Here is an 18,340-nt window from a genome sequence, read left to right as displayed (position 1 = left end):
GCATAAAATTATGAAGGATGTTGGATTTCTTTTAGCATGTATAGTAGAATGAGGGTGGTGTTTAGATATGTACAATACAGACATCTAAGATATTGCACAGGCACTGACTTCTTTTATAGTAACATTGTGAACTGGTGTGCTTTTGCTTTTATGGTTTTAGTGATACTATCTACTCCCTGCCTCCCAGTTCTGGGGAACAGACCCAGGACCTTATAAATGCTAAGCAGGCACTCTACCACTGAGCCTCATCTCCAGCCCCCAAGTACATTTTAATATAAACTTGTAAAGATTTCTAAGTTAGGTGAGTTTGGAAATGATTAAAAAATCCCCAAACTTCCTTCCTCCCCATCTTTCATAAAGGACTTTGCTTGGTTAAGGATTTTAAGGGAATGAAAAATGGAATGGGAGAAGCCTTCCCATCCAATCCAGCTCCCCTGTGTATAAGTTGGGAAAGTTGCCTCCTGCAGCTTCAGTTTCTTCATCTAACTGAAATGAGATTATTAATTTTGTAGTATTGTTGTGAGGGTTCAATTACATTAAATAAAATAAAGTTTTAGAAATCTAATATTTCCCTTTCTACTATGTCCTAAAATATAAGTCCATTTCTTTCTTTGGTTTCCTCATCCTCCTCTCCTTATTTGCTTCCATGATTTCACTTAAAGTAAACCAAAAACCACAGAAATAAATTATTTGGAATTTTTGTGGCCATTTCACTTTTGCTAAGGAATAATTCAAAATTCCCGTTTTGGAATCTTGCCACTGCTGATTGTACACTGTGCTCCTTTGTCCCCAAGTCCCCGCCCTTTCTTTTGGTCTCTTCAAGGAGGGGAGATCTCTGTGTTGAGCACACTTAGGTCTTATAACTCCTTCTGACCATCTTTCTTACAGCCTCCAACCCTGGTTATCATGTCCTAGTGGCTGTTGGAGCTAAGTACGTTTTGGGTCATTTGTGGTTATTCTGTACCACCAAGTTCTAAGACTAAAATGAGAGCAGGATTTGGTTTAAATAATAAAACTAATTTTGTATTAAAAAGGAATTCAGTTTTGGCAGCTAAAGGAAGCTGCATATTTTGGTAAGATAAAGTAGATTAGTGCCACAATAAATGCTTTATCAATTTAATTAAATAAATCAGCATATTAAAATATGTAGCTAATTTCAGAATCTGCTTCTTTGCATTGCAGTGGCCTTCTACCATTTGAATCTCATGATACTGTAAAAAGGTCTTGTCTTTGATCTTATAGATCTCATGTCTTGATGTTCATTTCTGATCCTTTGACTCACGTGTACTTCCTACCCTCCCTCTGCTGCATTGCTTAATAAATCTGTAGGTTTGAATGTGTTGCCAAAGAAGCACCTCTTGAGAAACAGGATGAAGGAGTTTGGGGTGGTTGGTTGATTGAGTGATTGCACTCAGTATTTATACCTCATCGGTCTTCTAATGGCTCCCTAGGCTTCTCGCAGGCACGTGTCCATTGTTGTTGAGCAAAGCCCAGTATGTATGTTTGACAAGTTAGCAGCGTGGCAGCTCTGCTTGCTCCTCAGTCCTACTGCTGTCTCAGGGTTTGTTTGGTTTGGCAGATGGCCAGCTCTCTGCTATAAGATGCATTTCCTTGACAGGACAAAGTGTGGAGCCGCATTAGCTGCAAAGTTTACAAAGGTTAGCTAAACACACACAATAAATATTAATAAACAAGAAAGGCCCACCCACCTTTGACTTTGAATTCTGTTTCTTCCTTCTGTGTTTTGGAATCCCTGCAGTATTTGATTAATAACCAGTCTTAGGGTAATTGAGCCTTAAGTATCCTTTGCCTAAGTTAGACTGCTCACAGGCCCCTCATTAGCTGCTTTGGTGACTCATTGCCACAGTGGGCAGACCTCTGGAATGTCTGTTTAGTTCAAGGGGTCTTATTTGCCTCTCCCTGCTTTGCAATGGAAAGAGGGTAAATGTGTTTCTTTGGAAGAGCTTATGCTTACCAGTCATGTGTGTCTTAGAGCTCTGGAGGATGAAGGATATGAACAGGAATAGAGGTGCAGTGTCCTTGGACTCCCTGGAAAGCAATCAGATATTGGTCTGTTGGCCTGAGCAGTTGCCTCTCTCTAACATTTACACCCTCAGCAAAGAGGGAGAGAGTAACAGTAACCTGCTGCCCCTGGAAACTGCCTATTTGGCTGGGTGTCTTGGAATTTATCAGGCCTACATTGTGGATCTTTTCCAAATCTGCACCCTGCTCACTTGAAAACATATTTGAGAACCAGTAATCTTAGATGCTTCACCAGACCTTCCTTGGAGAACCAAGGGAGAAATAACTCTAATACTATTTCTTTAAGAATGTTCTGAGGCCATTTGTATGTGACTGAGATTTCTAAAGTCATTTGAAAGCCCCTTTCATTGTCTTCTATTATTCGTGTACATCCTCTCTCTAGGACCACATTAGGATGAACTAACCTGGCTGCATTTATAGAGTATCTGAATATAATAATGAAATGGAGAAATCAAATTATTCCTCAGGGAGCATACTGATTTGAATTTGAAAATTATCTCCCAGTATACCTAGCAAAGCATCCTATTTAGGCATGGATTTAGGGTGAACTGTAGCTTTTAATTCATTCCTTCAGCACACATTTGCTAAGCACTGGACACTACCCTAGGCACTTTGAATACATTACTAAACAAAACTGACCAAGATCAGTGACCATAGAGCATATATTCTAGTGGGGGAGGCAAACAACAAGCAAATTAATAAGCAAATGTTATGTTAAAAGGTGATGCACAGTATGAAGAAAAAAAGAGTAAGGGAAGTTGTGTGGCACAGTTTTAAATAGGGTGGTCTGAGTAGTGCTGACATTTAAGCAGAGTATTAAAGAGATGAGTCTTGGCTCAGATGAACTTATTCTAGATAGGGTTACGCAAGCATGACGTTAGGAAGTTATGTTTGTGACTCTCCTCATGTTTCCGTATACCTGGCTGTGACCATCAGGAAATTTCCAGTGGTCCAGGCATGGTTCTCAAATTAGTCAAAGTGGCAGAGCACCTGGAAGTCAGTTTGCACTTTGCAGATTGTGAACCATTGGTATACCAATCCATTGTGAACCACTGGTATACCAAACTGTTCCATCTTACCAGCAGGAGCAGTTTTATTAGAAAAATTTGACTTTTATACACATACCTATCAAAGTTGATTCTGTAAACACATGTCCAAAGCAGCAACAACCAAAAACAAAAAAGGAAAAGGAAGGAAAAACCAAACTGTCAGATGAAATATAATTTATTATTTTCAAGTTTTGCTACTAAGTCACTATTGTTTATCTTAGCATCTTTAAGCACTTGCTGGCAGACATTGGGCATCAGGCACCATAGATTCAAAGAAAACTGTAGGGAAAAAACCTCCGGAAATGTTGAAAACATTCTCCCCCACTAATGGAGAAAGCACAAACATTTTTGTTTGATATTTTCCATAGAACAACTCAGTTCTCTTCATTGGTGCAGAATAAGAACCACTGTCCTGGAGTGTTGTCAGATAGGAGTTAATAGTTGCACAGGCTCTTTTTACCTTCCTCCTTGCCTCTTCTGGAATCTCAGAGGATTTGTAGCCATTTAACTATATGCATATTTTTTGCCAGTGTGATGAGAGAATTTCCATCAAAAGGGATCTAGAGATGCCCAGATAATCTCTCTTAATGAAATTGTGGGATGGTTAGAGACAAGGAATTGAAGGAAATTAGCCCAAGGTGGATAGGACACAAAAGTTGTATGATTTTCATTTTACCATTGGAGCCATAAAATGGCAATATCTAATTGGTACCCTTTACCACTCAGTCCTTTTGCATAGCTTGGTGAGTAAGCAGTTATTAATAAATAACTTAATAATAAATTAATAACTTAAATTAATTAAATAACTTAATTAATAAATTGAATTAATGCTTCTACTCATTTCTTGCTGTACCAGAGTAATGCTGCAGAAACTAGTACATGGGGTTTCTGCTTGCCAGTGTTAACTTCACCTTTTTCCCCTCTAATTCTGTTCATGCTATCCCTCACACCTCTGCCCTCTCACCGCAGACAAAAATTAAAAACAGGTTGCAGTTCTCATTCAGAGGGTCTTGTGACCTTAGAACACCACTTATTTTCTTCATGAGAAATGAATTCAGAGAATCATAACTTCCGTAAACTTTTTTTTATAAAGCAGCTCTTCATTTATGGTAATACCAAGTTTTGTATTCTATATCTCTTTTGGTTCTGCCATTGTCCTGCCGTTTTATCTCATAGATACAGAAAGATTATTAAATGCCTACCAATATGTATTCTTGTGAATAAAGCTTTATGAGATTTGAATCTTTGTGAGCTAAAAACAATAACCACCTGGTCTCAATCTGCAGTCCAGAGGGACATATTGTATGTGTAAAAGCGTGAAAGACTGAGATCTGAATCTGTAATGGTAAGCCTAACTGAGTCACATGGAGTCAGCGGTCCCTGATGCCAGCCTCACATGGTAATGGAGCCGGGCAGCCTAACTTTGTGGTTTCAGGGCTGCCAGGAAAACAGGCATAAGTCAGGAAGGGAGCATCTTAAGTGATGGAATGGAATCTAGCCTCAAGCATACAGCTGTATGATTAGAAGATGTCCTGATAGTTACAGGTTATCATCAGAGTGATATCTGGTTTTTCCCCATTTTTATTTGGCCTCTTTATTGACTCCCATGCCTTTCCTTTTCAGAGTGTTGTGCGCTGTCTGTGGCATCCAAAGCTGAACCAGATCATGGTTGGAACTGGAAATGGATTGGCGAAAGTCTATTATGATCCCAATAAGAGTCAGAGGTATTTCATAAGTATTGCCTGTTTTAGATGGATGACAACAACTGGGGGAAGGGCTTCTTTTCACCCCTGCTTTTATTTATTTCCCCCTTTGATGGGGAGCTACCCTTTTAAAAAATGCAACTGGCACAGAATAAAGCCTCAAACTCCTAGCAATGTGCTTTAAAGAGGATTTAGATATCACCCTTGATCCATACTGAATTCAAAGTGATAGTTTCCTGGGGATTTGCAGTTCTTCAGCTGAAATGTTGAGTGCAAGGGGGGAATAAGTCCTGCTCAGTTTGCATACCACCCTGGACAGTGGCATTAGCAGTGATGCATGTGAGGGATTAACAAAGCAGGCAACTAACCACTTACAGGAAGTGGGAATGGCTTGTCCATTTTGCTACCTCTCCTTTTGGCTTTTAGTAGTTAACCAGTTTGGATATTAGGCAAGGTTATTCTCTGCTAGCAGAAAGGTACAGCACAAATGCTTGCCCCTCAACCTTCATACCTACCCAAATGTCAAACTTAAGCATGTTAGTGTTTTTCCAAGATCTGAAAACTTCAGGAGAGGCTGTCAGTCCTTCAGGAATTCTCATTTTCCTTGATCACAAGGATAGACCTATGTCACCACCCTCAAAAAGATGATTTATTTCTGTCTTTTAAGGTACAGTCACTGAGTTTTCTTTAGAGTAATCATCAGTTAGCTGGAATTAAAATTCACATGTTGAATTCACCTGTTTTGAGTCTCATGTCCTTTCTGTGGAAAGGAAAGCCATCTTCTTATTAATGAATATTCATTGACCATAATTTTCTGTATGTGGAAGCAGACACCCCTACTCTTTTCTGGGCTAGAGTTGGAACCCAACCCTATAAAATGAAGTTATATGTTATGGTATTTAAGAATAAATAAGATTTTTTTCTTAACAGATTTAAAATGCTAATGTAATAAGTATAAGCGAGAGTCTATTTCACTTGAGAAGATGATAAACCTTACTTGAGAAAAACTCATTAAGAAGGGTGCTATCTTTACTTGGAATCTTTAAGAAATTTACTTAATTCTATTTGTTTCTCCTGAAAGGGATAGTTCAGCATGGCTAAGGTGAAGTAATGTGTTCTAAGCACACTTTTGGTTGATCCCACACATTCTTGGACTGTAACCCCTTGGCAACGCTGCCAAACCAGCTCTGTTCCAGACACTTGTACTTTTTATATTTGAGATGTGGACATATGCCATTTGGGGTGTAGACCACCCAGGCTGCTTTCATCTGGGATATAAAATGTTGAACCCTATGACCTTTAAAGTGAAAAGGTTAGTTAATTTTGTTAGTATTTCTTTAGCATATTAAGTTTTTAAGTTAGTTTCATATGTTTTCTTTTTTTAAACTTTTATCCTGGTGCCCTCACACCATTGTAGCCCTTTTGCTTGGTAGTGACCTCTGACAGACATGCATGTCTGTTAGTTTAATAATCTCTATCGCTGAGGCCCCATCTGTCATTTCCCCTCAGAAGTCAAGGACTTGACAAGACAGCGTGCACAGGGTATGTTCCTAAAAGTATCTGATGCTTTCAACATAGACTTTCTGTTCCTAAGACCAAACAAATCAAATATTTTTTTATCTACCCCTCAGGGGAGCAAAATTATGCGTGGTTAAAACCCAGCGGAAGGCAAAACAAGCTGAGACTCTAACCCAGGACTACATCATCACCCGTAAGTTAGCATACCTCTCAGTTGTACGTCTCGCTTCCTCTCTCTTAAAAACCCTCAAAGTTCAGGTGTATATCACAGAATCTCCCAGCATGCATAGAAGTACAAATCATGTAACCCCTAACCCCTTCAGCTGTGACTCATCACTGGGACAGGATTGTCTTGTTTAACTTTCAACACAAATGTGAAGAGCCTATTTGAGCCTACTGCATTACTGTATAGAAGCTTTTTAAAGAACAACAGTCTGTTCTATGAATTAACAAGTAAGAGTGCTGGTCTTAAAATCAGGAGGCCTGGAGCTGGGTGTGGTGCATGCTTGTAATCCTAGCAACTCAGACAACTAAGGCAGGAGGAGCACAAGCTCAAGGCCAAGCCTTGGCAATTTAGCAAGGCCCTCAGCAATTTAGCAAAACCCTTTGTCAAAATAAAAAATAAAAAAGGTCTGGGGATGTAACTCAGTGGTAAAGTTTCTCTGGGTTCAAACCGCAGTATCAAAAAAAGAATCAGGAGTCCTGGGTTTGTCCTGCTGCGCCATGGACTGGCAGTGTGAAGTTGAGTGACTGAAATTCATCAGAAGAGCCAGGAAACTAGAGGAAGAGTGTCTTCCAGTTCCCTCTGAAACGTTTGACCACGTGCTAGACCAATCTGAAGGCCTTATATCTAAAATTAACTACCGCGGGTATGAGCTGAAAGCTTACCAGGGAAAAGTGACTTCTCTCAGGTCTGTCACACAACCTTATTAATCTGGCAGATCTGCATTCCCAGAGCCATGGCCTCAGACCTGTAACAGGTGATGTCTAGGAAGGAAATCTAGGACGAGACAGCAGTTATTAATGAGTGGCCCTGTAGACTTTATCAGTGTCTCACTGTAAAGCCCAGGGGGCGCTGTACTGCTGGATTTCTCCCTGGTGGTGGGTCTCACATGAGACCAAGTCCCTTGGAGCTTATGATCAGTCAAGAGATCCCATGACACTTTTTGCAAGAGTAGAAGTGTTAAAGTCAGTGTCATAACCAGCCCAGCTCATGTAATTACACGCGGCCTACTTAAATTCCTCCCGTCGTTTGAAGTGAAAAGCTATTTTTCCCCCTCCTAAAAATACTGTGTTGTGCTGCCCGACAGAGTGACGGGTGGTTGTTTCTCAGCTTCCCTGACTTGAAGCAAGCATGTTTTCCTGAGAATGATATGGTCGGGCCCTGCTTGGCAATAGGGGTAGGAGGGGATGCTGGAACTGTTTTTGAGGTATTAGAGACAGTTCATTCATATTAAAAAATTCCTTTATCCTTTCCATTCGCTATTCTGTTACTCTTCTTTAAAAAGAGGTTTTAATCTGTGAGTAAGGCTTGAAATTATGCTGGTACTTTTTATGGTTAAGAATAAGATGGTTGTTAAATATTTTCCCCAGTAATCTTCTCCCTCTCCCCCAGAATATTGTTCTAGTTACCTTTTAAATTCTTATCCTCTTTTGTATTCTGAAATTTAATTCTGACATTGAGTAAACACCCAATAGCAATTGAACAAATATGACTTTGATTTTTATCATGTTGTTTTATGTATCATGTAAAAGGAGAGGTAAGGCCCCATCAGTCTCCATGCCAGGAGAATCAGGCACCCCTGCATTCAGGGCAACCTTTATCCCAGTTTCAGTGGGATAAGTGCTCCTCCCTTCCGGTTACTCAGTGTTGTCAACTCCTCCTGAGAGGTGGTCACATTTCAGAAACGTGTGAAGTGAGTCCAGTGTTTATGAGGCATCTGAGGAAACTTCTGGGCTGACAGGCAAGCTGTTGGCGTTACTCACATTTGGGTCCTGTAAGAGAAAAATAAGAGGCAGTCCCCATTAAGTGTTTCTTTTCAAAACCAAAGAAATTAAGTTTAATTGCTACCCATTGTTTGGGAGACAGGGAGCCTCACCCGTGTTTCCGTGACAGAATTTGATGGTGTTTGCCGAGTGCCATTAGCTGCCAGGAGAGGTGAACAATGAGTCTGGATCAGACAAAATTGGCTAATTGGTTACAGTATGACTGTCTTTTATTATTAGATGAAGGCTGTCATTATGATTTCCATTTCATCTTTCAGTTAGTCATGCTTTAGCTATGTTTTTGGTTGAAAAGTTGTTATTATAATGAAATTTTTCAAATGTGACTTCTTGCAGCTCATGCCTTGCCTATGTTCCGCGAGCCCCGCCAACGGAGTACCAGGAAACAGCTGGAGAAGGACAGACTGGACCCCCTAAAGTCGCACAAACCTGAACCTCCTGTAGCAGGCCCAGGTGACTGTGATCCAGCTAGTATCCTGCAGAAGGGGTGAGGGGCAGGGTGAGGTAATTGATGCAGAGATGGGAAGATCTTTTGGTTCTGTTTGCTTACCTTCAGAGAGATTTTACTGGATAGTGGTTTTCAAATATTTTCTTTTTCGTGCCAGAACATTTCCTCTACAGATCTAATGCAGAATTGCAGTGTATGAATTGGTAAAGATGGAGATACTGTGCTAAAGTGGGGAGGAAGCCTGGGGCCCTTTCTGCCCATTCTCCAACTTAAATCCTGTGGGTGACCTCAGTAGAATTGTGGGTCTCCTTGGAACATGGTGTTAAAACTATTCCTCTAATACTGGCTTGCTATACAACATGGGGCACTTTGAACAGAATCTAGGCTGGATTGTTTCATAAAAGGCAGAAAGTGGCCATGATTCTGTTCGGTGTTGAGAAAATGGAGCTGCCCATATCACTTGAAGATGAGTAAAAGTCTGTAGAGTTTGGTATCAGAATTAAGAGAAGCAGCATTGGCTATTGTACAGCACACACCCTCACTGGAATTCCATTTTGTGCTATCACCTGTGCAATTTCCATTGGTGTTATGCTCCCACGTCTGCACATTTTGACTTGTACATTCATCTGAGTCTGAGCTCTGGACCTCCATCTATTGGCCTTTCAGCACTGAAAACATTTCACATGTTTTCATGTTTTCTATTAACTTTTTTCATTTTCGTCCTAATTTAAGTTTCTAAATAACATTCTTGCTCTGATTATTGCAGACCTTCTATGTAGGCACATTATCTCCAGTCACTCCCTATTCCTTCTCCACCTCCATTCATCTTATACACAGCTTTTAATCTCCATCTCCTCTAACTTTCATGTTGCTACTGTCCCCAAACTTTCATGAGCTTCCTGCTGTACACTTCTATTTCCGGAGAGCCGGAGTTCTCCATAGTCTTACTCTAATAATCTTTGTAGCTTTAAACCTCACTTCTCTCCTATTCTGCCCTTTTGATAGACTGTTGGTTCCCTTCTGGCCCCTCTTTGAACTTCCCTCTCTACATTTTTGTGCTTCACCCATTCTGTTCTTTGAAAATGGCATTCCCTGCCTTCTGAGCCTCCCTGAAATGAATCCATTGCTTTCAGAAAGACCTGTGCACCACCCCAGTCTCAAGTGCTGTACTTTCTCTAAGTGCTCTAATCGTTATGGCCACACCAACTTCTCCAACAGCAAATTATTCTGTGTCTCTTTTTAGTTTTTTCTTGATTTATGAAATTCATCTTTCAATGTTATTTGACTTTTCATGTGTATATCTTTCTAAAATGTCAGACATTTTGGGGGTACCAGGGACCATGCTAGTGGTTAGAGATTCAGTTAGGAACAAATTCCTGCCCTTAAGGAGATTCCTATCTGCTAGAACAATTACAGTACCCTAAAATAATGTTAATCCATATGTCCACCTGTTTTGCTTTTCTCTAATAATGCCCAGGAAATTACCTATAAAGTACTTGAAAACATGGCAAGCCCTAAGATAAGTTTGTTTAAAATTAAAATAGCATCTAATGAATATTGATTATTTATAAAATTTTAGTGTTCGTGCTGGAGAAAATTTTTTAAGGCAAATTATAATTCAAGGCAAATGTAATTCTTTACTGGTATCATTCTGTAAGTTAAGGTACTAAGATGTAACAATCTTTTAAAGTCTCTTCCTGTTTAAAAAAATTATGGGAAAATTGCAGTTTGATGATTTCTTTCTCTGGTTCTGATTATCATGAATGCTGAAAGGATGATACTCAAGTGCTCTTGAGATTGTGTTCAGGTAAATGCAGAGGCCCAGGTTAGCAATGTGTTGTCATGTTAGTGTTTCAGATGGTGTTCAGGTAAATGCAGATGCATGGGTTAGCAATGTGTTGTCATGTTAGTTTTGTTTCTGATTTTTTTCCCCTTCTGAAACAGGTCGTGGTGGCCGAGTTGGGACCCATGGGGGCACTCTTTCATCCTACATTGTGAAAAACATCGCTCTGGACAAGACAGATGACAGTAATCCCAGGGAAGCCATTTTGCGTCATGCCAAAGCAGCAGAAGACAACCCATATTGGGTTTCTCCAGCTTATTCCAAGTAAGAAAGTAGTTTTTTTAATAGGAATGTTGGGGACTTGGGGTGTAGCTCATGTGCTAAGCATGCATGAGGCCCTGGGTTCAATCCCCAGCCCTAAAAATTAATTAATTAATTGAAAACAGAAAAATGGTTGTTTAATGAATTGGGAAGAACATAAGAGTGATATTTTCAAGTTCTAACTTCTCCCATTTCTTATTTCATACTTGAGCATGAAAAATAGGTCAGAAACTCATAGTCTTAAAGCCCAGGCATTTGTTTATGTCTTAAGTCTCTTAAGGGCTATAATATAGTTCAGGGGTAGAGTACTTTACTAGCATGCTCAAGGCCTTGGATTTGACCCCCAGTACCACCACTCCACCACCCCTGAAAATTAAAAAAAAAAAAAAAAGACTCTAAAATAGTGAATTTTAAAACTATACCGGTTTAGTCAGAGCTATAGCATAGTACAAATTATTATGTGGGAAAAAGTCACTACATTATCTTAGTGGAGGAGGATTAAAAGCAAGCAAAGGAGAGTCATTCATATACTAATTTGTACGTGGAGAACTGCACAGTAGATCCAGCCTCTTGGATTCTTTTGGATAGCTTAACATGGATATGCGAGTGAATGTGTAGGGGTTCTTAAAACTACTAAACCAGTTGTATTTACACTAAAGAAGGGAACTATTGTAGAATTTTCAGATTTTAAATATGTGAGCTTTTTATTAGGACTATTTTAGATGAGTTTAAAAACAAATACAGAGAGATCATAAATATTCTTCTCATTTTTTCACCTTATACAACCATAGTTCAGTTAATTATTAAAGCCATGAACTCAATACTGATACAATACTGTTAACCAATCTACACACCTCACTTGGTCACTAGTTTTGCTACTCATATTCTTTCTTTGTTCCAGGAACTCGTGTTGCAGTGAGTTGTTATTTCTTCATAGTTTCTTCCAGTAACAGTTTTGCCATTCATGACCTTAATGCTTTTAATGATATTTTAATGATATTTTGTAGACTTTCTCTTAGTTTGGGTTTGCTGGTATTTTCTCATAATTGGAATGAAGCTATGCACTTTTGGCAAACAATAACATATGAGTGGTGTTGAATTCTTCTCATGCAACAAGTATAGCACGGGGTTTGGGGGCTTCAGTCTTGGAGACAAGGGCAGGGTTGCAGGTCTGTCTTCTTGGCCTGAGAATATTTGGATCCCCCAGCTGGGCCATCCGGATCACTCTTCTGAAATCGCCAGCTCTCTCCTCTCTTCTCAGTGGACAGGAGAGTGAGTGGGAGGGCAGCTTTACTGACACCATCTCCTCTCCGGGGGACACCCAGCCCCTCTCCTGGGCAGGACCCCTGGGGCCACACAGGCGTGTCTAGATCTCCATGTCCACAAGGTGAATGTTGCCTGTTTTGTGCTCTCTGATCTACAGCTCTCTGTCTTTGGCCAGGTCCACTTTTCGAAGCAGTTGGTCCACAGGCTCAACTGTGCTTTGGTCGAATATGTCCATCTGGTGCCACAGCTGTGTGCACTGGCACAAATGTTGCTGGATTACCTCCACCCTCTCCACTTCCAGTCTCTCCATCTCCAAGTGGTGGTCACCATCTCTTCAAACCACTTGGACTGGGCCTGGTTGTAGAGGTCCATGAGGTCATCGCCAGCCTGTGTGGACTTCCTCTGTGCCTTCTTGATGTCCTCCTCCATCTTGTTGCTCAGCTTGATTTCCAGCTGCTGTGTCTTCATCTCCAGGTCTCTCTGCCGCTCTATGAGGGCTTTCCGGGCTTTCTCCACCGATACATACAGCTGGCGAGTTGCTTGCAGAGGTCAGCGATATGGTGGTCACCTTTTTCATGTCTTTCTTGAAGTTCTCATGAAAGTTCATTAGGGGCTTCTCTATCTTGCTGTGAGGCTTGGCGAAGGACTTGAGATGCACTTCTGCTTCATCTGCCAGGTTCTTCTTCACCTGAGCCCATGCTTCTCCCAGGGAGCCTTCCTCCTGTGCAGCCAACAAGTTCTGAGAGAGCTTAGCCAAGTTCTCTACATATTCTTCTTCAATCTTTATCCTCTCTCGGATGAATTCAGACATTTCTTTCTACATTTGTTTGCCCTTCAGTTGCTTTTGGAGCAGCAGTTCGAATCCTGCCACGGTGCCATTGCCTTGGGAGTCTTTCTTATCAGCCCAGAAGTAGTCACAGTAGCTCCACTCAGTTGGCTTCAGCAGCTGCTGTTCAGACATTGTGTCTGGATGAGGGAACGTCATGCAATTTATCATCTTCTCTGTGTGGTCACCTTTATTTTCAAAATTGTATATTTTGTCTTCATTGCCTGAAGTTCTGTCTTCCAAGTGGTCTCCTCTGTTGGTGCTACTTTCCATTGAATTTTTATTTTGGTTTATTGATTCCTTCATTTCAAAAATTTCTTCTAGATTTCTTCTCAGGATCTTTATCTCTTTCTTTAAGTTATCTTCCTTCTCCTGAAACATAGCTCTGATTTCATTCTTTATATTCTCCTTAAAGTCGTGAAGCAGTTTTACTAAGTAAATTCTGAACTCCTTCTCTGACATTTCTTCTACTGGTTTGTCAATGGAGTCTATAATTGGAGCATCCTGGTTTGTTTGTGTAAGACCCCCAAAAAGGAGACCCTAACTCTGTCCCACGGATCGACGGCAACCCCAATCAACCGCAGGAGGTGTCACTTGATGCAAACTGCAAGAGGCTTTTATTCCAGCGCGCTGGGACCCAACTCGTGACTCACGCAGGAGTTGAGGAGTCAAGTCCCTAACAGAAAATCTTACAAGTTTATAAAGGCAGAAACCACACATCGGGAGGGGTCGCACACGGAAGGGAAAAGGGGAACAAAGCCGCCGGGAAATTCCAAAGGGGGTTTGGGTTTGCTGATAACATACAACATGTTTCACAATGTTTTACAACAGGGCATAGATTCTGGTCAATAGTTTCTGGTAATCTTATATCCTATATATCTTAACTGTCTGAGCACTATCTTGCTCAATTTACCCTTTTACTCTCTGTTTGGGGCTGTTTCCTGGAACAGCTTTAAGGGCTTTGTTCCCATCACTGGGAGGGAGACCCTAGGGAGTTGAGATAAAACAGACAGCTTAAAAAAATGTCCATTCTTTCATTTGGAGTGCTTTAGTCCCTTTTTTTTTTTTTTTTTTTTTTTTTTCATTTTGTTTGTGTGTCTTCCCATTTAGCCGTGGGGATCTGAGGTAGGACAGTTTCTACCCTGTAGATTTATAGTGTCCCTGAAGGTTTCTAGTACCTCACAAATCTGGGTTTCAGTTTCCATGGGCTCCGCCATGCTGCAGTCCCAAGATGGCTCCTGGATCACAGATGGATAAACTCCAGTGGAGAGTGAAGGAAATGGAAATAGGCCCCAGGGAGGGAACTTCCCTTCCAGTTTCCCTCCCTACCCTCCTGCCCCACCCTCTTGTTCCTTCTCTTCTATATCTGTTAAGTGGAAATTTATCAAAAAAGGAAGAGTTGTCCCCTTACCCATACTTGTTTATTTTTCAAGTTTTTAAAAATATTCATAGAAATTCTCAAATACCTACTTTATGGTTTAAAATCTAATACCGTCATTTAGTTTGCTGCTCACATCGTTCCAGCTTTGGCCAACAGAAGCTCCTTCAGAATGCATCTTTTCTTCCTTCAACAGCACCCCCTCCCTTGCTTTTTTGAGTGCTCCTCTAATTTCTGGCACCAAAAAATATTCCAGGCTCATCTTTCTTTTTCTTCCCCCGAACCTGGAATCAACCACTTCTCCAAAGAGCGCTAGTTTCTTTTGTTGGAGAATGGCGTTCAGAAACCAAGAGTTGGGTGTTGGACATGCTCAGTGCTGCTCAAGTGCCGTCGTTTCTAGGTCCTGCTGGCAAAGCTTGGAGATGTGCATGTGTATACCAACCTACACACGTACTACATCTCTATTTCTATATTATCTATCTGTATTTATATTTTAAAAACATGAGTTTGAACTGAAGCCTCATTTCAGTCTTGGATCACAGGGTTTTATTAACCATTCTCCACCTATATTTATAACTTCTTTCTTCAGTAGTAAGAAAACCAGCTCTTGTTCAGTCCTTGTGTACATGTAAAGTAATTTCAGAAAGGCTAACCCATACCTTTGGAAGACACACTTTCCCTAATTATATTGCAGCATTTGTGTACAGTTCTTTTTGTCTTTGGGTTTGCAGTACTTAGTCAAGATACTGTTTTCCAAAGTTACTTAGATTAGATTATTTCCCCACCCCATCAGTGTTACATTATTCCTTTGGATTGAAGTTAAGTTCATTCATTAGTATTATATTCCTTTTTCCAGTTTTCCCCACATTTTTTTTTTTTATTTTGCGGGATATGTGGAATATTACTATAGTGCTAGGAGTAAAAACTTGCATGAGATATACTCAGAATTCTCTCTCTTCATCCCACACTCCTGTTGACATTCTTAGTTTTCCCTTCCTTTGGCCCCACCCCAAACCCCCACCCCTTTAGTAAACCAATCTTTCATTTCTGGTTTATCTTTGCTGTATTTTTTTCTACAAAATTGAACAGATACTTGAGTATTTTCTTATATCCCTTCTTTCTTATATGAAGGGTACTGTATCATAAATACTTTTTTTATCCAAGATATTTGAAATCGATAGTAAATTATAATTATAACATATGAACAGATTTGTGAAGTAAAATGCCAATATTTTTAAAGTACAGATACTGCCCACATCAAACTTTCATAAAATTATTGCTTATCTGTGATTATTCACTAAGTAGTTGGTTCTCTAAAAGTTTCTTCATTGAAATTTCAATATGAAGTTTAATTTTAAATTAATTTCAGGAGCAGTATTTACAAATATGTCAACTTTTTTTTGTTGTTGTTGACTTTTGAAATTTGAATTTATCAGTTTATGGCTTTAACTTCTTTTTTTTATTCTCCATCTTTGTTGATATATGATTGACCCAAAGGGCTTAAAATCAGCATACTACAGTGACACGGCCATTTCAATGTTTATAGTAGCTCAATTCACAATAGCTAAACTATGGAACCAATCTAGGTGCCCTTCAACAGATGAATAGATAAAGAAAATTTGGTAGATATACACAATAGAATTTTACTCAGCCTTAAGAAGAATGAAATTATGGCATTTGCTGGTAAATGAATGGAACTGGAGAATAGCATGCTAAGTGAAATATCCAATCCCAGAAAATCAAAGGCCCAATGTTTTCTCTGATACTTGGATGCTAATTCATAAAGGGAGAGCACTAGGGAAGAATAGTTACTTTAGATTAGGTAAAGGGGAGTGATGGGAGGGGAGGGGATATGGGGATAGGAAGGATAGTAGAATGAAACAGACATTATTACCTTATGTACATATATGACTGCCTGACTGATGTGATTCTACAACAGGTACAATCAGAAAAAGGAGAAATTATACCCCATTTATGTATGATATATCAAAGTATATAAATGTATTCTATTATCATGTATAACTAATTAGAACAAATTATAAATTAAAAAAAATAAAATTATATATATACATGTATGTATGTATGTATGTATGAGTTGATATAGTCTTTGGGGCTTTGCTTTTTTTCATTTAGTGGTATGACTGAAAAATCACTCTACATCTGTTCATAGGGCTTGTTCTCATTCCTTTTCACAGTACTATAGTACTCTACTCTGGGGGTATAGCATAATTTACTTAGCCATTCATTCCCTTGTATATGGGTATTTAGTTTGTTTCCTGTATTTTGTAATTACTATCAATGCTATAATGAATGAATTCTTTGTGTGTATATAATTTTGTATTGTTGGAGGTATAGTCAGGGTTTTCTTTTTTAAAAAAAATTTATTGGTGCATTTTAATTATATGTAATAGTGAATTTCATTGTGACATTTTCATACATGCGCGTAGTATAAATTGGCCTGTTTCATTTCCCCTGTTCCTCCCCTATCCTTCCTTTTCTAACTCTCCCCCTCTCTCTCCCCATTACCTTTCTCTACTGGTCTCACTTATTGAAGTCCCTTTTCTTCTTTTCCTTTCCAGCTTCTACATATGAAAGAAAACATGACCCTTGACTTTCTGAGTTCTGTTTATCTCAGTATGATGCTCACCAGTTCCATCCATTTTCCTGCAGATTAAATAATTTTGTTCTTCTTTATGGCCAAGTATAACTCCATTGTGTATATATACCACATTCTCTTTACCCATTCATTTGTTAAAGGCTACCTAGATTGGTTCCATAACTTGGCTATTGTGAATTTTGCTGCTGTAAGCATGGGTATGCATACACCTCTATAGAATGCTACCTTTAAACTTCTTCTGGTTAAGAACCAAGAAGTGGTTTAGCTGAGTCATATGGTGATTCCATTACTAGTCTTTGAGGAATTTTCATACCGACCTCCACAGGAGTTATACTAATTTACAGTCCCACTAACAGTGTATTTAAGTATTCCATTTCCCCCCATATCCTCACTAGTGTTTATTATTTTTTGTATGCTTAATAAGTGACATTTAATGAGAGAGATATAATCTCTGTGTAGTTTTGATTTGCATTTTCCTGATTGCTAAACCTATTCAATATATTTATGTTTTTTTCTTCACTAATTTAGTTTATTTAATTTGCCCATGGATTGATTGTGTTGTTTGTTTTTCTGGTGGAAAATTTTTTGAGTTCTTTGTATATGCTGGATATTAATTCTTTATTATACAAGTAACTGGCAAAGCTTTTTTTCTCATTCTGTAGCTCTCTTCATGCTCTTATTTGTTTCCTTTGCTATGCAGAGACTTCTAAATTTCATGCCAATCCATTTGTTAACTCTTGGTTTTGTTTCCCGAGCTTTATGAGCCTTATTGAGGAAATGGATGCCTGGGTCAATATACTTGAGTGTTGGCATTTTCTTCTAGAAGTTGCAGAGTTTTAGATCTAATTGCTAGGTCTTTGATCCACTTTAAGTTGACTTTTGTGCAGGGTCAGAGATAGGGATAGAATTTTATTCTTCTATATATCCAATTTTCCCAGTATCATTTGTTTTGTTTTGTTTTGTTTTTCCCAACATGTTTTTGACTCCTTTGATAAGGATCAGATGACTGTATCTGTGTGGGTTTGCCTCTGAGTCTATTTCATTGGTCTGAGTGTCCATTTTTATGCCAGTGCCATGTGGTTTTTGTTACTATAGCTCTGTAGTATAATTAGACGTGAGGAAATTTTTTTTTTTTTTTTGGTATCAGGGATTGAGCTTGGAGACGCTTAATCACTGAGCCACATCCTTGGCTCTTTTTATTTTTCATTTTGAGACAGGACCTTGCTAAGATGCTTAGGGCCCTGTAAGTTGCTGAGGCTAGCCTCAAACTTGTGATCCTTCTGCCTTAGCCTCCTGAGTCACTAGTATTACAAGTGAGCACCACCACACCCAACTCCAGCATTGCTCTTATTATTTAATGTTGCTTTGGCTATTCTGAGTCTTC

General features: G+C 39.3%; 1 protein-coding gene and 1 pseudogene across 2 annotated transcripts in view; one reads left to right on the top strand and one right to left on the bottom strand.

The window, feature by feature from the left end:
* The window catches only part of WDR70 (WD repeat domain 70), a 300,741-nt gene that overhangs the window by 268,635 nt on the left and 13,766 nt on the right, over positions 1 to 18,340 (top strand). Inside the window, exons 14-17 of the mRNA XM_079145747.1 lie at positions 4,716 to 4,816; positions 6,427 to 6,506; positions 8,654 to 8,770; positions 10,710 to 10,872. Of these exons, the coding sequence (XP_079001873.1) occupies positions 4,716 to 4,816; positions 6,427 to 6,506; positions 8,654 to 8,770; positions 10,710 to 10,872 (461 nt within the window). The remainder of the gene's footprint in view (positions 1 to 4,715; positions 4,817 to 6,426; positions 6,507 to 8,653; positions 8,771 to 10,709; positions 10,873 to 18,340) is intronic.
* On the bottom strand, positions 12,171 to 13,471 carry LOC306664767 (growth arrest-specific protein 7-like; annotated as a pseudogene). Its single transcript has one exon. The product of its transcript is annotated as a growth arrest-specific protein 7-like (transcript).

This window comes from Sciurus vulgaris (assembly GCF_902686455.1).
Source record: "Sciurus vulgaris genome assembly, chromosome: 6".
Classification (NCBI taxonomy): Eukaryota; Metazoa; Chordata; class Mammalia; order Rodentia; family Sciuridae; genus Sciurus; species Sciurus vulgaris.
Note: the sequence above shows the minus strand (reverse complement) of the source record. Positions and strands in the feature narration are given on the sequence as shown.